General features: G+C 42.9%; 3 protein-coding genes across 7 annotated transcripts in view; 2 read left to right on the top strand and 1 right to left on the bottom strand.

The window, feature by feature from the left end:
- Positions 1-675: 675 nt before the first annotated feature.
- Positions 676-11,605, bottom strand: mmp23ba (matrix metallopeptidase 23ba). The gene is made up of 9 exons (XM_030423343.1): positions 11,551-11,605; positions 10,757-11,187; positions 7,094-7,230; positions 5,792-5,931; positions 5,138-5,305; positions 4,843-5,007; positions 3,187-3,297; positions 1,149-1,275; positions 676-1,073 (listed from the first exon to the last, which is right to left on the bottom strand). Exons 2-9 carry the CDS (start codon positions 10,889-10,891, stop codon positions 899-901), a joined length of 1,158 nt encoding a protein of 385 aa, XP_030279203.1. The 5' UTR covers positions 10,892-11,187; positions 11,551-11,605; the 3' UTR covers positions 676-898.
- Positions 11,606-13,929: 2,324 nt separating this feature from the next.
- ubiad1 (UbiA prenyltransferase domain containing 1) lies at positions 13,930-18,991 on the top strand. The gene is made up of 3 exons (XM_030424396.1): positions 13,930-14,146; positions 15,324-15,942; positions 18,030-18,991. Exons 2-3 carry the CDS (start codon positions 15,381-15,383, stop codon positions 18,515-18,517), a joined length of 1,050 nt encoding a protein of 349 aa, XP_030280256.1. The 5' UTR covers positions 13,930-14,146; positions 15,324-15,380; the 3' UTR covers positions 18,518-18,991.
- A 1,664-nt stretch (positions 18,992-20,655) lies between these two features.
- Positions 20,656-23,057, top strand: part of mib2 (MIB E3 ubiquitin protein ligase 2) — a 45,783-nt gene continuing 43,381 nt past the window's right edge. For 2 of the 5 annotated variants that reach the window (XM_030422379.1, XM_030422382.1), the window contains exons 1-2: positions 20,656-20,804; positions 21,762-22,005. In XM_030422379.1, the coding sequence (XP_030278239.1) occupies positions 21,975-22,005 (31 nt within the window). In that variant the 5' untranslated portion in view covers positions 20,656-20,804; positions 21,762-21,974. Of the gene's footprint in view, positions 20,805-21,758; positions 22,006-23,057 lie in introns of all 5 variants that reach the window. The other 3 variants (XM_030422386.1, XM_030422385.1, XM_030422380.1) reach the window with 2 other exon arrangements.

Below are 23,057 nucleotides of genomic sequence, written 5' to 3'. Positions count from 1 at the left end.
CCCCTGCCCCCACCGGAGCCCTTCTGCAGATTATTACACCTGATGTGTTGAATAAGCTTGGAAGGGGAGCTGCGAGTGGAACTGACTGCTCCGTCTCTGGAGGCAGACTGCTGGCCTCGATGCGAGCCTAGTAAAGTCAGCTAGACGTCTGAGGTGTTCCATATGCGGTTTAAGGTCCAAATAGTTCCAAAGGCTGTAGACAACATTGCTTATTCTGGCTTTGGTTGCTTAGTTTGGTAAGTGCGTAAATTATTCAAATGGCATGCATCTAAGCAAAGGCTTCTGTAACTTTTCAGGCCCATAAAAAGACACACTTCGGGGACATGGATATTTTTTGGAGGTGGCTTTTCCTCAGGGACCTTCAGTGGAAGATTCTGTGAATACACTCCTATACATTCTCTAATTGAATTGAATGACGGTGATCATTATTTGGGTCCCATTTGTGTGCTGGAGACACTCCAGATTCCTGGGTGGCCCTGGAACCCACTTTTTTTTTTTTTAAAGCAGCAGCTGCTTTGAAGAAATCCAGGCTGGATGAATCCAAAGTAGATGTAGTTATTGTCCCAAACAGCTGACGAGAGCCGCAAGAATCTCTCATCACCGAATAAAAAAAAATGCAAACCGCAACATCTGTCATGAGCAGCTTTTCACAGTCAGGTAATGCTTTCACTGAGATTCTCCTTGTCACAGAACATTTATTTGCACATATCAAAACACCTTAACACACATGATAATCGATGGTAGACAGTTATACGTGGAAGATACAGGAGAAACAGTATTTAAAAAAAAAAAAAAAAAACATATGTGCCCTTGTGAATGAGGTCTCTTTGTGACCACGTGTGTGAATGTGTCCTGTTCAGTGTGCAGAGGAGCCGACGGAGGGGGGGGGGGGGGCCCTTCAGAACCGCACACGTACTCTCCACGAGTAGTTTGTGAGAACTTTGTCTTTTTTCTTCACGATGCAGGTGTATGTGCCCTCGTTGATGGCGTTGGCCACTATGGTTATGTGGTCGTCCTTCAGGGAGATGTAGTTGGGGTGAGAGTACTCCAGCAGCTCCCCGTCCTTGTACCAGCTGAAACAGAAGTCGGACGTTGAGACGGTGCAATCGCACTGTGGCGTCACTGCGGTCAGGAGGGTAGATACTCACTATACTTTGCCTTTCTTCGACGCTATCTTCTTCCCGCAGCGAAAAGTGAGCTTCTTGCCCTCGACGACCAGCTTGTGTTTGGTCCTCAGGGGGGTCGGGGTGGGAGCCACAGTGGGGAACGGGAACTCTGAAGGGGAGTGAGTAGAAACACTGCAAAATTAGACACACAAATATCAGTGGGTTAAGGACAAGGTTCTCCTCAAAGTGATAATTTGCTTATCCTCTCACCCACGCACCAATGGAAAGTTGGGTGAGCTTCAGAGCTAAATGGTTTTCCTCCCCAACAACTGAGGTAGACAGAGACTTGTTTTAAATGCAAAACACAACTGGAAGAAAAAAGCAAAAAGGCTCCATACAGCTCATGTGGCGTAATCCAAATCTCCGGAAGCCCCGAGGTCCCTAATTAAATTGAAAAGACGTTATTTACACCTTTCCTTAAAGCCACAATTTTCCTTGAAGCTGCTAAGCTAAAGGCCACAATAAGGGTGTAAATATCCTTTCAATTCAGGATCCTTTGGGCTTCTGGAGACTGGATTACACCAGACAACCCTTTTATGTTCCTTTTTAATTAATTCAAAAATACGTTATTTACACCCTCAACTTGTGGTCAAGCCCCTGCTCCCACTTGAGATGAAGTTTTAGCTAACGCTTCTAGCTTAGCAGCTACAGAAGATTTCGGCTTTAATAAGAGTGTAAAAATTGTCTTATCAAAATAATGTGGGATCTTGAAGCTTCCGGGGATACGGATTACGTGGCTGAGCTGTGTAAACTGCCATTATATGTTCTTTTTGGTTGTTGTTTTACACTTTCAAACAAGTCCCCATCTACTTCAGTTGTTAAGGAGAATGCTGCAGCGCTGATTTGCTGTCAAGCCCCAGAAATGTTTGGCTGGCTGCAAAACTTCACCTGACTTTCCGTCGACGTGATGGCGAGCAGATAATGACTACGTTCTCATTTTTGAGGGAACGTATCCTTTAAGCGTATGCTCTTAAAAGAAGACGCGCAAACATTAGTTCTAATGATCCTGACCATACAAAAATCATCTGAGAAGAATCTGCTCGAAGAAGAAAAAAAAAAGAGATAATCTGCAGCCACAGAGTATTACATCATTCGGAGATGTAACGGCTCTCCCTCGCAAACACCTCGCGGAAACACTGATTACTGTCGAGAGTTTTGATACAGACGTCAGACACTGAATACGCTCCGCTTTTCACAACCTCTGACCTGCTGGCGCCCGCGGCTGTCTTATCAATATAATATCTCCCATCTGGCGTCTGACAAACACAACAGAACCGCCTCGTGATCGAACTCGAAAGTCTGCTTAAGAAACAGTCGCTCTCGTTAATGCCGCAAAAATCCAAATTGACCTTGTGTGTCTCTAACCCTCAAGCCACAGTCTGAAATTCCAGCGGTTTGGAGTCACTCAGGAATTTTCCACAGCCGTACAACGTCTCCCAATCAACAATGAGGAACAGATTACTGTGAGCCAGGAATCGTATCCTCCTGCCTCTCTCCGCACTGTCCCTTGTTGCTGACAAAAAAAATAAAAAATAAAAAAATCGCAGAAAGCCACAACAATCTATGGGCTGTGATGGTTAAGAGGAACCATTTCCTGTTGTGCAACAGGAGACCACAGTGCTAGTGAGTCCCACAGTGAACTTAAAGAGGCCCAAGCTGTCAGTTTGTTGATGTGCTATCAATGCTCAGCGTTGAGACGGCCAACAGTCAGCAGGTACCTGGTCTGCTCGGTCTGAATTCAGAGCCAAAACACACACTGGCTCCCCGGGGATGCTGGTATCCTCCAGATCTACACACAAACGCCTCCAGTGGCAAGTGTAATCTCCCCTCAAATCAGATTGCTGAAAACCCCCATCGCTGCTCAGCCTGGCTGGACCTGTTGGCTCCCGTTGCTCCATTGGCAAACGGTTCACAGCGGCTCCTTGCGCTGCTCAATTGAGAGAAAACCTTTTTTTTCTCTTTTTTTTTTCTCCCTCTGGACCGCTGCTGCTGCTTTCTGCTTTCTGCTGCCGCGTCTTACCGTAACAGAAATCGCAGCTGGAGGGGCAGTGCTTCTGCATCAGCTTGCGCTTGCTGTCGCAATAGCCTTTCCGAGCCCAGGCCGGGCAGATAAATAACCGGTCCAAACATCCTGGAGCAGGGAGAGAGAGAGAGAGCGAGAGAGAGAGAGAAGATGGAGTGAGTGAGTGAGTGAGGAGGAGGAGGAGGAGGAGAGGGATCAGACAACAGCTCTCAGTCAGCGGCAGAGGAATTTGGATCGCTGATTAACTTTTGGTTCCAATGACAATGACTCACCATAATACACACTAATGTTGACTCATGAGTAGTTTATACGAAATTCATTAATGCCACGTTGGCCTCCGGTGTCAGACGAACACTGTGGTCTACATTCTGGCCAAATGTCACCAAAAATGGGGTCATAGGTTTTTCTACTACTGGTTCATCACAAGTGGAGCTCGATTTAATTCTTCTAATGCTGGAATCAGAATGCACGGGCATTTTTTTTTTATTGCCTTTTGAGATGGTCACTGTCTCGGATTAAGCCATCGCTTAAAGGAGAAGTTCAACCCGAAAATCTAAATTCCGTCAGTACCTACTCACGGCCATGCGGAAACTAAGTCAGGGAGAGTTTCGTGGTCCACAAAACATTTCTGGAGCGTCACAGCTAAACGGCATTCTGCTACACGGCTGAAGTAAACAAAAACGCCTCCATACAGCTCGTCTGGAGTAATCCAAGACTTCCAAGAAACCCTGCTATCCTAAATTGTTTTGAAAAGATGTTATTTTCAACCTCTTTTAACATTGAAATATTCACTGTAAGCTGCTAGGCTGAAAGCGTCTGAAGTGGTAGCACGAGCTTGACCGCCTGAGAGTGTAAATATCGTCTTTGCAAATCAGTTTAGGACCTCGGAGCTTCCCGAGACTTGGATTGCTCCGGACGAGCTGCATGGAGCCATTTTATGCTCTTTGTGTTCCGTTGTTTTCTTTAGTCCCAATCTAGTTCAGTAGTTTAGGTGAATACTGCAACAGTGTTTGCAGAAATATTGTATGAACTACAAGACTTCACCCGACTTTTTCCATCGGCATGAGGGTGAGCAGATAACGACTGGATTTTAGATTTTGGGTTAACTTATCCTTTAAATTCTTGACTTCTTGCCCTGTCTTGGCTGGGAGACGTGACAGACGATACACTGGAGCCCGACCAATCATAGCTCGCTGTCTTTCACGAAGTGCACGTGACCGGGAAGGCGGTGCCAGGGACCAACCAGACCAACATCGTCCCTCGCTCTCACTTGGCACGTTGGCCCGGTCGTCCAACAGAGCTCTGGATGTCGTGCGGCTTCTCGGATGCTGCGTCAGTTGTTTTTCCTCTATGACAGACATCTTAGGGTAGAATGAGCAATGCATTTTTGTTACTGAAAACCCCGAGTCTGATCCCGGCATTAGAACTGGATTTGCAGCGTAGGTCCTTTGTACATTTTCCATTCTATCTAGAAGCTAATCTAGTGCTTCTACTTTTGGATGAATTTCAAAATGACTTCGAGGCCAAACAAGTCGACTCGTTTACAACCTCCAGAAGTTCCCTGGGTGACTGACAACGATATCAGGTGTGTTAGCAGATGTCAAAGCCCAAAATGTTTCTATTTGTGCTCTGGGAGGAAGCGTAAGATCGTACCGTAGAGACGGTGCATACCCCACACCTCATCCTGTGTGATGAGCTTCCGCCCCGTCAGAGTTGCATTGAGGTGCATTATGGCTTTCGGGTCCATGGAGTGCATGAGTCCCAGGACGTGGCCGATTTCATGAGTCGCCACATGGACGAGATCCGTCAGCCAAACCCCTGCAACACAGACACTTCTGATTATTTTCTCTCTCAGTTCGCCGCAAAACCCCCTACGAGCCGTCCAGGTCGGCGTCTGGCGCATCCATCACCTCACGGGTTAAACATCGCGATAGATAAAGACACGTGCCTTTCTTCCAGCTAAACCGCATGTTTCCCAGAATCCAGTACTCGTGGTCGTCGAAGTGGATCTCACCGGTTGGCGGGAAGAACGCGTGAGCCAGTTCTCCCGTGATGCCGTCGAAACAATGGTGCAAGTGCGACTGCAGACAGTCCGTGTGGTTGATGGGGTAGAAGCCTGCCAAGAGAGAGAGAGAGAGAGACACATACCTCAGAGCCGAGGAGGGAAACCCTCGCTCCCATTATTTCTGCTCCGCGTTGACTACAGCGGGGGGGATGATGGATTGCTATAGGCTGAGCTTTTTTTCTTCAGCCTTCACCCCGCAGGATGACAACCATCCCTCTCACTGTCACCGAGAATTTATGCAGGAGCCCTGGAGTTTGCATCCAAAGGGACCGATAAAGCATCATTTAGACCGCTCCACCATGGGCTGACATGTATGGAAGTTGTTAAGCATTTACTTTTTTCATTCGGAATTGTGAATCATGTCGAATATAAGCTCGGTAATATAGTTGCGGTGGTGTGATTTAATGAGATTGGAGGCTAAGACTTTTCGGCGTAGACAGCACGGAGAGAAATACAGTAACGACAGAGGAGAAGCCCGGAGCCCGGGGCCAAGGAACATCTGTCGGGGCCTGACACAGCCACATGCAGAGTACCCACCGATCTTAATGTCTGCTTCTTGGTCCGCTGGCACCTCTCTGAAGCTGAACGGCGAGACATCGCTCCACATGCCAAAGGCCTTGGCAAAGCCCCGACGCGTGTCGCTGGCATTTATCAAGTTAGTGGGGAAGGAGAGCAACCTGCTCAGAAACAACAGCATTATGTAGTTAATACTGGTCTCCACACACATTCCACTACAGACGAGCTATCTGCCAAAACACAATGGCTACTGTTCAGACAGACCACAATTCCCACAAGCACTTCAAGTACAGCTCCATTACTGAGACCTGATATTCTCTTATATCTCGGCGAGGGTTAGACTGATATTAGTGCTTTTAATAAGAACCAGATATCGATCAGCTGGTGCCATCCAATGTCAACGTGAAAGAGATGAAGACATAATTTCAGTAACGCAGGAATGACTGAAATTTGGATCATTTTCCGTTTCCAGGCCACTTAAAGGATAAGTTCACCCCAAAATAAAAATGCAGTCATTATTAATCACCCTCATGCTGATGGAAAGTCGGGGGAGGAAACAGGGGGATGGTTTTGAAACGTTAAAAAACAGGCAAAATGTTTGTTTATGTTTGGGTTTTGTTTTTATTACATTTCAGCAAAAATCCCCACAAAAACAGAGTAACTGAAGTATCCAGGAGCCCTGAGACAAAACTTCACCTGACTTTCCATCAGCGTGAGCAGGACAAGATAATGACCAAATTTTTATTTTTGTTTGAACTTCTCCTATAAGTTTGTTGGCCTGCTAAACAACCCAGTGATGGAATCTCTTTAGTTCAACCCAATCTCCTTAAACTTTACAGGCTCTTTTGTCACCCAGCTCCAGAAAGAATAAAGCATCGCTGGATCTTCTCCAAATGGTTAACACAACACAATCCAAATGTGTTGCGGCCAGGCGGCTGCAGTGCGGGTGCGAAATTCCACCATATGCTTCTTTATTTTCCCTTTTCTGGGGTTGCAAGCGCAGAGTGATCACTGTCAGATGACGCATGTTGGTCCAAAATGGTCGTCTTGACGGACATGAGAGGAGAAGACATTGAGAAGTTATTGAATTTGAGTTAAATGATTCCACTAAGGTGCAACTAAGCCACACCGACAGCAGTCTGATCTCAGGAACTTTAACTTGGCCCGCTTCAACCGAAAAATATCTGTCCTTGTGTTTTTCTGCCAAAACCAACATCAGTCTAACTCTCTGGAGTTTTCTCCGAGGATGTGTTTTCCCTTTCCCATTTTCTACAACTGTACTGCGCTGTTGCGTTGCTCGGAGGAAGAATTGCAAATGAGTACTTGTATGTCAGCTTGAACTTGTCCCACTTGAGCTGCTCCCGGGTGAGGGTGTAGCGCTTGTTCCTGGAGAGGTGCAGCACTTGCGAGCGGGCCTCTTTGCGGATTCCGATGAGCAACACAGTGGTATAAGCTTCTTCCTTGGACAAAGAAAAACCTTTAATTAGTCACCTCGCATTGAAGGGAAGTTAGGGACAGAATTAGATTGTAATGGTCATTGTGGTCAGCAGTAAAAAGTGCTTTCCAAACATACAGTATGATGTGACCACACCTGGATGCTAGGCTATTTTTTTTTTTTTTTCCAGCTCTCAGTGTCTGTCTATGGGTGCTTTGCATTTCAGCACCTTCATAAATACTCTGTGACTGAAGTTAAGTTGTGGTTTGTCTCGGCTGCGACGTTAAGGACCACTTGATAATATCTATAACTCCTTATGGGGATGGTAACTTAACTCATAAATCCACTTTCCAACACCTGAAGGTGCATGAGCCACAATTCTGGTCCAGGGAGCCCATTTTGTGCCTGAGAGCAGGAAGGCATCGTGTCCTAACTGATACATCTACGGAGGAATTAAGGAGGCGTACGCTGAAACGGAAAAACTGCTGAAGACACATACAGCTGTCCATGAACCCTTGATTTCTTTACAATGTGCAACAGTACTTCCTTTACCCATAACTATGTGAATGGAGACTGATAAGTAAGGCACAGTGCCTGACGACGGGCCCGTAATTGAGGAATTAATGGACGCAGTGGAGGCCTGCAGAGGACGGCTGCCCCCGTGCTTACACCAATTTAAATTTTACTGTGGTATTGCTATCATTGTATCCATTTTTTATTACATGAACTTTTTTTAAAATCATTGTTTGCATGCAATGTTCTCTCTTATCTTTATCCCGAATTGTATTGCTTTTCAAAATCTTTTATTATTCCACGTTTATGTGTGTGAAGATAAACGGGAGGTAGACTCGTCCGCTCAGCTCATCGGACCCTTCTGCTCAGCCGTTAGCCGTGCCAGCGGAGGGCTGAATAGAGGTGCTGCAACAACGCCGAGAGAACAATACTGTTTTGAACTCTGACGCGTGGAAACATTCTCCAGAAGACGCCTGAATTAAAAGTGTGAACCTGAAAACAAGCACGATATGGGACCTTTAAGTTCTCCCAAAGAAGACGATCGTACGAACACACTGACTTTACCCAGGGATCGACCAGGTGCGTGGAGCTGTGACAGCGTCTGACATCACAGTTCAAACATCCCTCTCAAGTTCTCTTTTTTTTAAAAAACTGCTCTCACAACTTTGTCCAACCGTCGTGAATACCGTCTCGGAGAGACCGTCCAAACATGTGCGTGCTCTCCATTTGTAGGACTCATTGTGTGGAGACTACAAAGACACACAAAGGACGGGAGTCCTCAGAGAGAGATGGAGGAAGCCGCAGGATGCAGACAAGAGGAGGCTGAAGGGCCTGTCTGGTCATCCAACAGCGTCTGAGACTTCCTCCACCTTTTTTCTTTTTTTTTTTTGAACAGCGGAACTGTGGGGGCTGCGTCCGTCAAGCTTTGTAACTTTCCGAAACAGACGAGCACGGCCAGTTTGCGCAGCTATCAAACCTCCACTGCCAGGTGTGTGGGGATGGGAGAAAAGGCAGGGTTTCGATGTCTTTTTCAAGATTTTGTCTTCAGCTCTTTTTGACTTACAAACATCATAAATCTTTACTTGAATTTGATCATCAGAACACAAAAACATCATTCAAAAACAGCCTTTGCAAGGAAGATCTGGCTTCACTGTAACCCGTTGGACCTATGGCTCTGAGCTGGAACTGAAGATGGAGAGCACATATCAAAGCCACACCCTTCACTTTGTATTCTACACCCTATCCTCTGGTTCCTGTTTCTGCTTCGCCCAGTCAAGACAAATAGATCCGGTACTTCCTTCATTTCCGTACCAAAATAGTGAGACAGGGGCAGGCAGTCTGGCAGACTGTCTCACACTGCTGTCCTGAATGAACTTGATGACATCTCTTTCCTCTGATGTTAAATATAACGTTCCTGCACCACGCTATGCGCGCGGGTCATTGTTTTGTGCGACAGTTGCTTGCTTGACCTCGGCAGCAAACACACTGGAGTCTTGTGCTCGGTGATTTATGAGGTGTTTAACGTAGTACGGCCAGCGCAGTTCTTTCCGCGTCGCCTCTCGTTATATCCACTGCAAATCCAATCTCACACTTTGGCACGGATAAAAAGATGAACCGTAAACCACAAGGGCTGAAACAAGCCTGCTAGACTAAACCTCGAAACCAGTGGTGAGCGCTGACTCGGAGGGCAGAAACATTTGAGGACAAGTCCCCGCAGATCCTGCATGGGGGGAAGAGTCTGGAAGAGTTTAACCTCTCAGTCTCAGAGACAGTTTAAACGGGGATTATGACTTCTACCGTGAGCCTCAGAAAGGTTCAACAATGGCTGTTTTCTATCATTTTAAAACATACACACTGTGATTTGAACTTCTGCTCACAAATACCCTATCATTATCAGTAAACATATGAAAAAAAAAAAAACACATTGAAAATGATCTTTGACTGCATTTTGACCTCACTCCATTAACTTACTGATACATTTACTCTCTAGTGTGTCCATCACTGATGCTGTAATGCGTTGTGGTATTGCCCACAAGAAGCTTATCTAAGGCAGTTATGTAATCCCAGGCAGCGGTCTCCTTGATGGACACATAATGAAAGCGTGTGGCAAAGGAAATTACATAAAGTTATCCGTCAGGCTCTGTATCACGGCGAGCGGGTGGAGGTGATGGAGTAACACATTTATCCAATTCAGGCAAGACATTACTGTACAGGGATCCGGTCCAAAGCCCGACCTAAATATGGTACTCCTCTAACTTCATCACCTTGACCGAACATTGATTGAGTATGATGCATACTGCCATGGGTGAGCTATAACTGAGTGATTTCAGACGTTGATGTCCAACTAATGATACGTTCTGAGAAATGATTCAAATTGCATGGACAGTGGCTCGCTTATTAAAAGTCTTTAAAAGCTGGTAACTTATGTATAATAACAGTGAAAGAAGATTACATGAATGATAGGCTCCTTTAAAAAAAAAAAAAAAAAAAAATCTTACGTTTACTCTTGTTCTTACCTGTGATTGTCCTCAAGACCATACTTCATCAAAAAACGTTATAATTACGTTTTATTCTAATGATTGTGAAATGTATATAGCTTTAATAACTCAAGGTGAGGCAGCTTTTTAATCTCAGTGTTTTTGTGGTGAATTCGGGGTATAAAAGACCCAACAAGCATCACTTTATTTCAACATATTTTCTATTTGGAGGCCATTCGATTGTGAATTGAGGCATTTACCTGCAACAATGAGTTACTGTTTGAATTAAGTGCCGCCGCGTGTAATACAATGCTGTGTGTGCCGAATTGAAAAGTGGCTTTGAGTGATTAAAAGAGATGTCAAGCCATGACAATCCTAGAATGTAGCGTCACAGACACGTAGGTTAAACGTTAAGTCACATACGTTTTAAATGGAGTTTGGCGTGATGTTTTTGTTTTTTGTTTTAACTATAAAGGACACTATAAAAAAAACTTATAAAACCTAATAACTACTCGAGCTGCGGTGACAGCTGCTACATGTCATACAGTGGTCACAGCATACCTCTAACCTCCAGGAGGGAAACGCTGTGGCTTGTTGCATCCCTGCGACCAGCAGACTGAGCAGAGCAGCAGCCAGCAGAGGAGCGAAGCCCCAGTCGCCTCTGCGTAAACTTCTGGGAGTCTGATAGCACATCATGGCTGCGATATCACACCTCCAGGACAAGTTAAAAAAAACAACTAAAAAAAAAAACAACACACACACAGATAATCCCTCAGAGAAGACTACATAGATTCACCGTCTGGTGCTCGTGTCAACACAGCGTCTTGGCCATTGCACGTTCCGGTGCTGTGTTACAGTGGCTCCTGGTGCTGAGTGCGGCGGCGGCGCAGTCCAGCCTGCGGACCGGGTAGTGGAAGCAGTGCAGACTGCATCAGCTCCGCTCGGCTCTCTCTTCCGCACAGTGCGCCTGCCAGAGGGCTGGTTTCATATTACTGTAGATGGGGCAGGGGGTCAGTGTCGAGACAATCTAATGAAAACCAAACGCGCTCTGTCCGTCAAAACCACTTGTTGTAGCCGCCAGGGCTCACTTAAAGCGGAATCTGATGGCTTGTTTTGAACATGACTTTCTGCGGTTTATGTTATACTGCTGGGGAGGAAAGTAGTTTTGTCTTCACTCTGTCCCACTGTGGCATGCACAGACAAAACAGGCCATCATCCTGCAGGTTACATATTGCTCTGAGGCCTATCTTGCAAAATACTGCAGGTCTTCCTTAAAGGAGACATATCATGCTGGTACTACTAGATTAGGTTTACATGCTTAATTATCAAAAAAGCGTCAGTTTTTTCATAATTACCTGCTCTGTATTCCCTCTCTGTCTGACATGCTCTGTTTTAGCTCCTGTCTCTTTAAGCTCCCCCCCACAAATACCAAATCTGCTCTGATTGGTCAGCTCACACACACGTCACTCTGTCATTTTTTTTCCCCAACTCGAATATGAATATAGCCATAAATTATGCAAATGTGTGACATGGTGACATATTATGATGTCACAAAGTCACAGAATTAAACGCGGGACCCCCAACGAGGCGTTTCAGGCATTTCAGGAGCAGTGTGGGAGAAAGGAGCCCCCGATGGTGTGGACTTTTTAAACTTTCAAGATCTTTTACATGCACAAGAAAATATCTGGCACAAGGGGAAATTAAAAAACAAAACAAAAAACATAACAGGTCTCCTTTAATAGTTTTTTCTACTGATACAAAAATGATCCCTTAATCCCAGTATTCATGATTAAATTTGGAATCGCAACATCTATCAAGCATAATCACAATATGATGTTTATACTATATCATGAGGCCCCATCATTCTTCCATGACACCTCACGCCCTGTGCATGCCACTGTCGTCTGCAGGAATAGTCATGGCCCAGATGGTAAAGTATATTTGGTCGCAACTTACATTCTTGGCAATTAAAAGTAGGAGAAGCACAGGTGTAATAGTTAAGTGTTATTCTAAGTTCCACGATCCTGGCAGCGTGCGTGCTGAGTGATTGGTTTGATTTATGGGAAACGTTAATGGAACAGTCATTTCTAATTACGAATTTACAAACACCTGTTCTTTTCCTACCTGTGACAAGTGAAAGTGTTTGTTGTGAAATGGACCTGTCTGCCTCATCAGAAAAGAATTAACAGGTGTTTTGCACGCAGAAATGTTGCAGTTGAACCTACATCTGTTCATCAGCAGCTTTTGCCACTTTCCATTTATTAAAGACAAGAAAGAAACTGCAGGTCCACTTTTCATCCCACTGACAGCCAGGGAATGGGCCACTCTATCAGCTCTGAATAGAATATAAATCTTTTTTTCCTTTGGCAGTCAACTTTTTTTCTTGTCCTAATAGAGAGTTTTGGTGGTTGGAAACAATTGCTGGGAAGCAGCACACCACATTCAGACATTCGTGTCAGATTAGCCCACAAAATAACTTAAGGGCAAAACACATGGTTGTCTCCAGAGACTGGGGAAATTCTTTTGGTATACTGAATAGAACATGTCTTTTCAAGGTACGAATGTTACTTAAAAAAAAAAAAAAAAAAAAAAAAAAAGAGAACAACTGACATTCTCAAGAGAATCTGAAGAAATAGCAACTCTGACGTTGAGCCAAAAACATCTAGTATTGTTATGCAGAGATATTTAATAAACGTCAGCAGGCTAACCAGCTAGCTCAAGTATTGTCCTGTCTCATGGCACCACTTTGTACCACAAAAGGCAATAATGAGTCACTGTAGCCTCCAGTCTACCCTCAGTCCACCAACACTGAGATGGATTTCTTGCAGTTTGGCTTAAGTTGACCACTGTATGTAAGCCTCTCCCTGAAAGAAATTAACCATAAAAATTCTCCAACAAGCACCTTTTAAAGTTTTTTTTTTTATCTAAACCTTTTTAAAATGTATATCATTCACATTATTAGAGTTTTAAAATATAAATATCAATTGCTGAATTGTAAATAACCCACATTATCAGGCCAGTGATCCTGAGAACATTAAGCATTTATTTTGAGGCAGCAGTGATGCGCAGCATAGTGCCACTATGGGACATGTTGTCATTTGAAAATGTGCCAATATTAGTGGTCATTATCAGACGTCCCTTTTCCCAAATTTATTTTTTGGGGGTCCCAAACATTTGCCTGGTTTGCCTCTCCTGATGGTGGGCCTCTGTGTGTATGTCATGGCACGGTTCACTCTGATGGTTAAGGCCGTTTTCTTGTGATAGTTTATCTCAACCACCTGTTATCTCAGAATAACTAAAACTTGTGGTCTTAAAATGATGGCATTAAAAAGTGTAAACTGCAATTATGGCCCTGTTCAACTACACAAATATAAACTGTGATCTGTGGTGACTAAAAACGCTTGTTATTGTTGCCAGAATAAATTATTTGAAAAGAATAATGTAATTCTAACCCCTAGCCTTGACCATAACCACATTTATAAAATAATGCACAAACTACTGCAAGCCCTTGTTATTTATAATCTGCCGAGAAACTATTGTACTTCACTTAGGTTCAGTATAAATTGTATAATTTTTGTTGTGTTGGTCCATTTTTCATATTGTGCCAACAACAACAACAACAACAACAACAACAACAACAACAACAACAACAACAACAATAATAATAATAATGTTTAAATAGCACTCTTCATGTTTGTAGGAACAAATCGGTAGTCGGAACCATTGTGCCTCATGCGGTTTCTTCGACTTCTGTGCGCTGTTGCACTTCTGGAGGAGGAAATGGCGCCCGTCAGGTGCAGCGGGGTTTACAGTGGCCAACCAGTCAAGTACCCTCGAAGTTGACACGTAAGCTACCTCACTGCCTCTCATCGTAAAAGGCTCAGCGGGCTCAGAACTATGTTTTTAAGCGGAGAGAAGCCCAGTTTGTGTCGGATGGTGAAGACGTAACAGGTAAGAGCTGCTGTCAGACATTTCCTCCCCTCTGTCCCTGTTAGCTCGGTGGCTACCAGTTAGCTTTAATCCCATAATCTCAGTAGTTAGCTTGAGGCTGTCTCTGCCCCTCCCGGCTGAGGTGTCCTTAACCTGCTGGCCCCCGAAAGTAGTTTCTTCAGTATTTGAGTGCGTTTTTTTTTATTTTACGAAATGCCACGTGTATTGGGAAGCTAAAGTAAGGTCCAGTTTTGGTTCAGTTTAAAAACCGCCCACCTGACTTGTATTCAGAGTCGCTGCCATCACCGTTACTGTAACGGTACAGCACTGCCGCGGTTTGACCCTTCCCCGAGTGACAGATGTCCTGCTTTCACCTGCTGCAGCAACAACAGTCACCATGCTGTTAATAATCTTACTTAATATACTTTGCGAGAGAATTTATAACATATCGACGTCTGCAAGTCTGAGAATAGTCTTAAGTTGTCTGGACGAAATAAAGAAGAATCAAGTGACTATGTAAATAAAGGACTGTGAACTGTAGACATCTATAGGGAAATTCCCAATTAGGGCAATTCACATTTTTATCTTTAAAAATCTTAAAGGTGCAATATATGTAAGAATTTTTAAAACAATAATAAAATGAAGTTCTCAACAGAGTGTGGTGGAAGAACAGCCTTGACGTGATGTCAAAGATTTCTATGTATTGTGCTGAAGAGATATCTTTTGATGTTAGCATGCTGCAGGCCTAACTGAGCTAACAAGCTAACAGTAGCTACAGTCTATAGGATGTGTCCACAGAATACAGTCAGCAGCAGTAAGCAGGTACGCTGGAGATATGCTGCCCAAATTTATCTGGAGCACGAATTCAACTTGGCCAGTTCTTATGTGTTGCACCTTTTTAACATAATGTTATCACCTGTGATAACTGAGCCTTTGTATGCCAATGCTATACTTTCCTCACTACCTTCGCATTATGTAAACATGACGTAACCTTGTTTTATGTAACGAAATATGCCAAACTCCTGAAAGCATCTGCGTTGATCAATACTGTTACCTAATAACTCAACAGGCACATTTCTATCACTCCTATATTGTATTGGAGTTTGCACCTCAGTCTTACTTTATACAGGAGTAATGTTCTAGCCTGTATCAATGCTGTGCTGTGTTGTCATTTTATTGAATACTTCTCTTGCTGCAGGAACACCAGGCTCTGAAATTGGGAACATTGCTGGTACTGTAGACGCCTCGCAGAGGAATGGCCAAAGAGCAAAGACATAGCAGGGCAGAGACATTTGTGCTGGCTGGATCAAATGGTCACAACGGCCAACAATGGCAGACTAGTTTGAACAACTTGGTTAGTCAGTCTCCTGGCACTAACCACACGTCCAGGATGGCCCGCGTTGCTTCAGATGTGCGACACAAGTGCGCGGCCTACGTGCTGGCGCTGAGGCCGTGGAGCTTCAGCGCCTCACTCACGCCAGTTGCCCTCGGCAGCGCACTGGCGTACAAACTGGATGGCTCCGTGGACTTGGTCATCCTGTTGGTGTGCGCGGTGGCTGTCCTCGTAGTCCACGGGGCAGGCAACCTCGTAAACACCTACTATGACTTCTCAAAAGGGATTGACCACAAGAAGAGTGATGACAGGACTCTTGTGGATGAAATCTTGGCACCGCAGGATGTTGTTATGTTCGGAGCATTGTTGTACTCTTTAGGGTGCTTGTGTGCCACCCTGCTCTACTTCCTGTCCACACTTAGACTGGAGCACCTAGCTCTTATTTACTTCGGGGGACTCTCCAGCTCGTTTTTGTACACTGGAGGTGAGTTAAATATCAACTTCACCATACACACACACACACTTGTTAGGTTTAAGATTCACTCTGCAACACTGCATGCCGGTGGCTCCAGGTGCAAGCAAAATGTTGGTGTTGTAAAAACGGGTACAGCACATTCATGTTTACCGTTGTGGTCACTCTGACATATGTTTATACCAAAGGACAAAGAAACGAATACTGGTAAGGACATTTTTCCTTGGTCAGTTTTATACAAAAGAGAATGTGTCTCACTTACCACTTGTGGTATCCATCAAGGCAAATAGTCTGAGATTTACGTGTCGAGGTTTTGAGATAATGAAACGTTTCGTCCACTGCGAGTAAAAAGCAGAGGTGACTTTCACTTCTGCTGCTCAAAGCACTGAAATGGTACATGTCAAACACTCTGTCTTTGGTGGCAAATGTTTCTGAAAACCTGCACACATAAAACTCAAACTATCTGCATGGCTAGATGGTAAGAAAGAAAGAATTATTACTTTTACATTTGACACATGCTGTCAGCAGCAACAGCTCCTGACCCTACCAACTGAGCTACAGTTTGTTGGATTTTTGTTGAACTGGCCCTTTTTAAGGCAGTATGACATTTATGTGTTACATTCCGTAATGTGGTGAGGTGCTTTTCTGAGTGTTGATTCATCACTCCCTACAGATGGAGAAGTATTTACATTTGAAAAAACGGGGAGAATCCTGCAGCTTATTTTAATGATTTCTTTTGCAGGGTTACTGTGTTATTCAGACTAATATTGTGTTGGTGTGTTCTGTACCTAATTAATGTTATCCTGATCAAGTTCAATGAAAAGGTGAGGCTAAGCATTATTGCCAGAATAAATTATCGGATTAATTGGGGACTTGGTGACGAAATACATTTTTTGGTAAATCATCAGTAAGGAACGATTGAGAAGGTAAAGACAAGTATTGGAATAATAGGATAACAACATATTATATAAATATAATATGAAATATATAATATTTTTAAATATAAAATATTTTCTATTTCTAAAATAGAAACTTGAATTCCCCAAGGCATCTTTTTCTTTATTGTAATCTCAAAAAAGTAGGTTTAATATCAATGCATATTGAACAACATATAACCTGATACTGCTTTGACAGGCCAATATCAGCCAATGATTAATATTGGTGGGCCGCCCCATGAGCTGGTAGAGTGTGCGTCCCATTTACAGAGGCTGTGTCCTCGCCGCAGGGCCCAGTGACCTGTGGCCCACTTGTCATTCCCCCCCCCCCCCCCCTCTCATTCCTGTTTCCTGTCACACTTCAGGTTCTCCTGTCCAATAAAGCCATTAAAAAGGAAATGATGACAATAACAAGATAAGATGTTCCTTTATTGATCCCCCTTGGGAGAAATTCACTGGTAACACAGCGGTACAGAGGGAAATAAGAAGGAAAGAATAAAATAACAATTTGAATAAGAATAAAATAAAAACTATTAAAACAAAAATAAATAAATACAGTTGGTGGCACTTTTCAAAGTTTGATTGTAACAAGTGCATTATACACATCTCCTCTCATGATAACGGTATAACATTGATATGTTGCCCAGCCCTAGAAAAAAATAAAATGAAATAAAATAATAATTGTAGCAGACCTTTGTGTTCAGCAGGCAGAATGAAAAGATATTTGTTGCATTATGGGAAATGTAGGATCCAGTGTTTTTTTTAGTTTGACCCATACTGAAGACTGAATGTTAGGATATCAAAGACGCTGCAGCATTGATTTGCCTCATTGTTTTTTCTTTAGAAAACAAAAACAAATGAGCAAAGGAACTCTATTGTCCCAAACTTGAATGCAGTCCTTTCTTGCTGGTATACTCCTTTTTTAATTATTAGCACACTCAGTGAGAAACCTATTAATGTAAATTAATATTAATAGTAATCCGTATACCTCGCACTCATATTTGTACTTGTATTGGTGATTGTTCAGAGTTTGTCTGTGAGATTCAGTACATCACACATTTGGAAACAGAGATTGAATGAAACAGTGAAAACAGGCTATACCTACTGTCAGGATTTAATTGCACTGCGTAAGCAACCACTAATGAAAAGTACTCTTTCCTTCAGGCATTGGCCTCAAATACGTGGCCCTGGGAGACGTGGTAATCCTCATCACCTTTGGCCCGCTGGCAGTCATGTTCGCCCATGCAGTGCAGGTCGGCTACCTGTCGGTGCTGCCGCTGGTGTACGCCGTCCCGCTGGCCCTCAACACAGAAGCCATCCTCCACAGCAACAACACTAGAGACATGGACTCTGACAAACAGGCGGGCATCGTCACCCTGGCCATCCTCGTAGGGCCCACTCTGTCTTACGTCCTCTACAACCTCCTGCTATTCGTCCCCTATGTGCTTTTCTGCATCCTCGCCACCCGTTACACCATCAGCATGGCGCTGCCTCTGCTCACGCTGCCCATGGCCTTCCCCCTGGAGAAGCAGTTTCGTAGCAGGTGCTATGCCAAGATCCCCCAGAAGACGGCCAAGCTCAACCTTCTAATGGGACTTTTCTACGTGTTCGGGATTATTTTGGCACCTCCTGGCAGCTTGCCGTTACTGTGATTAATTAGCTTTGATATTTGACATTTTGTTCTTTTAATACAGACTAGTTTTGAATTTGTACGACGCTATCTGAGGGCTTTCACAAGTTTTAATTTATTGTCTAATTTATAAGTTTAACAGACATTTAGTTAAGGCCCTCTGTGACTGAAGGCATAATCAGATGTTCTTTCAGTATTAAGCCTGCTGTAATGTGTTGGTAAAAGTAAGAGTTGTTGGTGTCATTTGTAGAGGTAGATGACATTTTTATCATACCAGGACAGACAATAAACCTACAGTGGCCATATTTGTATTTCTTTTTACAGCGCAACACTGACACCTAAAATCATCAATAAACCATTATGCTCATATTCTCAACATTGTACTCTCTGTATGGTACATACTGTTCATTTGTTCATTGTGTTTCTTTTTTTCTCTTCTTTTTCTGGAGAGCCAAATAGTATTTCATTGGATTGTAATAAAACTCACAGATGCTGATGGCTGATGTAACATGTCTTCATTTTGAATCAAAGCTGAAGTGGTGTCCTACCGGCCTAAACAAATACGACAGTAAAGTATAACCTGCAAAGTGGGCAGTTTGATGTTGAATATTGGTTTCAAGACAAATGAAGGAACAGTGTTGATTTACATGGTTAATAGATATCCAAACATGTAAAAACATTGAGGTTTCATTTAAGGTTAGGGTTAGCTAAGTGGCTGTCAGACTGGTTAGATGGATTCCAAATTTTACCTTAAATGTAGGACCTAATTTTAGTCATGTTGTGTATTACCTACGACGTGATGGCTAACTTGCCACCCTTATTCTGTAAAACGCATACTGTAAACTACTAATGATCAATGACGATGAAATGTCAGTCACTTCATCTGTAAAGGTTACATTCAGCAACACTGGGTTTGTGTATCAGAGTATTCATCAGCAGGGGGCGGTATTGGACAACTATTAAGCCAACATGCAAAGAAACGTTCACGAGCTTTGCGTAACACCTGTAAAATGCACAGTTGTAGGGTCAGAAATGTTAGTGCAACTGGTCTAATTACTTGCACGTGCAGTGTCTTCAAAAATGTACAGTAATAAATTTAATGTACATCTACAACACTTTGATATGGCTATGTACCACATCTGCAACACAACCTTTCATTAGACCTTCATTATTTGTTCTTGATCTTTGAGTTGTTGCCTTTTTTTTACTGACCTGTCATGTACAGCATATGGTTGTTTATGCCATCTTTCAGAAACTCTATTTAAAGAGGGTTATATTTAGAAGACAGCTGAAAGCAAAGACAGATGAACGGCTTTTACAGTATGTACTTGTGTAATCATTAAATCTGATTTAATATTCATATTAATTTGCATTCAGTCCTGTGGCGTGTCCTGTTCATTGTCCTTTAATCATATGCACACACATTTGCCTTCTCATTACAGTCACATTGTTTGAGTACATAAACCCAAAAATACATTACTAGGGTTTTAGTGAGAAGCTTCATTTTAATAATGACCTGACTTCTCACTGCACTTCTGGAAGTGCTTCTGTTTCCACCCACAGCCTTGAGACATGTAAGGGGGATTAATTAGAAATTGCCACTCCCATGTTGTAAATATGGTTAATGGTTAATTAAAAAAAAAAAAACCTAATACACACGTTCACATCAGCCTTTGACTGTGTTTCAGAATATACGTTATATCATCATGATCATGTTGTGAAATTAAATAACAGCTATGTTGTTATAATCATCTTTGCAGACATGAAATGAATGGAGCACTTTGTTAATTCAACATGATGAGAAATGAGAAGGACACACATCATGCCTGAGGCATGAGCCAGCTAAATGGCTGACTGTTGAAGGCCCCCCCCCCCCAACCCCAACCCTAATCCCCCCAGACTTGGAAACTTGTGTCATCTTTCTGTGCTGTTGTTTTTTGTATTTGACTGAAAATACATACACATCAAACACTTACCTCTACTACGTTTATAACACTGGCTAGGGAGGTTAATTTAACAGTAATGACAAGCATAAGCACGTCCATCTGACAATATGTTTCCTCTCTTCTTCGACTCGGTTACTTGAAACCAAACGTCGCTGAATTCAGGACATGTTTATTACGAGGAGCACGTGAAGGCAGCATTCATAGTGACGTAACACATGGGCGTGTTGTCATGGCTGTGTGCTGCAAAACCTTTCAATATAGTAAACACTTAATTGTCCTAAAACAGGCCATGTCAGCGTTGGTGGTGGACAGCGACATGGAATATTATTTAACATCAAAGTAAACATTCTTGACAGAGGTCCGGTAAGTAGCTACACCACGAAAGACGTTTTTTATACCAATAAAGGATGACCAAACATGAGTTAGCTAGCTAGCGTCAACGTTTTACAAGCTAGTAGTACGCACAATCCCACCACCCTATCTTATTATGAAGCCACGCAGAATTCAGTTCACAGTTTAGCCAGTTTAACGTGACCCTGATTGTCGTCATATGTTACAGCATACCGCTTTCTCATAATGGATTTTCATGGAGCGCTTCACTTCTATAGAGATACATCGCAGCCAGTTAATTCGCCTGTCAAAAATATTCCTTAATCAAAATATCGCTAACGTTATGTTATGGTGGGCGATGGGAGGCAGCTTGAGCCGGTTCTTAACGTTTGTTGGTAATCTTAGGAACTGACATCATCTATAACAAAAAATAACGGTGGTTAAATCTTTGCCGATTGAACCGATGCGTTTCATGTAACAGTTCGTCAAACGTCTCTCTTCTTTATATCGTATAAGCGCCGTTCGCAGTGAGCAATATAATTAAATGGATAAATTATGAACGAGGTTTGGTGGTGACGCTGCGTGCACATGAGTGAACAGACAGCTGCTTGGTTTGTGCTTGAGTAGCAAGTAAGCTAACTTCGGTTAGCTGTCCTGTGGGGTGTCATGGTTGTGTGACAGTATTAGTCACCTGTCAGCCAAGTTGTCAGCCTGTACTTCACATTGTGTTTTCGTTTGTTCACAACTGACACCTAACTCGAGCTAAACAAGTCAGGATTATAGGGGGTTTAGAAGACACACTTGAACCCCTTCATCGAGCACTGTTAGATATATAATTGCCTGCAGTTGTTTCCTGCGTCTGGCAGTAATGTGCCGAACTGACATGTGCTAGAGACATGTCAGTATTCTGTATGAAGTGCTGTAGCTGGTAAACGAGACCTAACCCTTCACACCTGTCATGTTTCTGCTCATTTGTTGCTGGTGAAGCAGAGTCCAGCTGCAGCTGCCACATTGGAGCTTCAAGTGGTCAGTCAGGATTGCTCTCAGCCACACCTACTCCAGAGCTTTGTCTTGTTGCTCCTTATTTGCTCAACACATCTAAAATCACAATAATCAAGCTTGAAATACTTACTGGCTTGCACCACAGAAGTTTTTACTGCTCCAGAGACACTGAAGCCATCGGTTGATTGCAACTGAGAAGAAATGGGGGAAATGTTGTGTGGAAATTCTGAAGGTAAGACTTTTTGTGTCTGTTCTGGTACTTGTGTGCTTGGTCTCTACATGGACCCTTTCCAATAAATGCTACCAAGCATGTTTTTTTTTTAGCGAGTTAAAGACTAAAGGAAAGAAAATCTACATAGTTTCTCCCGACCCTGTGTCTAGAGCATGTACTAGGAGATTCTAACTTTCATACAGATATGCACACCATAACTATAGGCTCAAGTAAATCAGTAGCTTGTGGATGATAGCAGATGTTTGAATGAGGAATGTTTACATTGTTTACATGCCACTCGTCAAACATACCGTGTGCTAATTAAGGAAATAATTGGACTAAATATTTACAGAAAAAGACATTACTGGCTAACAGACTGGCTTGATATACAGATATGTATCTTGACACTAGCTGTCACCAGAGTACAGTAACAGTTTTCACAGTAACAAGTATGGTTAGCCACAGGCCAAAACCAGTGTTTTTTGACAGGGATTGGCGAAAGCAGAGCTACCACTTTCTTCAGATTGTTCTGTTTTCCAGGTGAACCTAGAACCCAGATTAAAAACACGTTGTGACGCTGTCTAACACGTTTAAAAGAGAATGCGTTAATTTTCCAATCAACACTGAATTCAAAAGAGTTTTTTCAAGCAAGGACGGAGTGAGGTTCATATGACTGTATTAAAGATATTACCACATTGATTAAGGAACACTTTCACGAACCATTGATGGTAAACACAGTTAGTTTGAAAATGATTTCATTTTTCTAAGCATTGTTATATTATTATTAATATGATTATTATTATTAGTAGTAGTTTTTACAGCGTTTTTATCTCACTACATCACCTACTGTTTTGGAATCAGGTCCGTAATTCCTTTTGGGGTGGAAAAGCCTCTTGAAATAGTTTCAAGGTCACTCAAGCGCTCGTGTGAAACAAATGAAATATTGTTTTTGAACGAGTGCAGATTAAAATCTTGGTTGGCAGCCAGTACTGTTACTTTATTATACGAGAAGTATATCTACTGGATGCCACTGATGGAGCAGTATTGCGCTGTTAAATGAAACCAGTAGAAAG

This window comes from Sparus aurata, chromosome 7 (assembly GCF_900880675.1).
Source record: "Sparus aurata chromosome 7, fSpaAur1.1, whole genome shotgun sequence".
In the NCBI taxonomy this organism is placed as follows: Eukaryota; Metazoa; Chordata; class Actinopteri; order Spariformes; family Sparidae; genus Sparus; species Sparus aurata.
The sequence above is the reverse complement of the archived record's forward strand: the minus strand, read 5'-3'. Positions and strand labels throughout refer to the sequence as shown.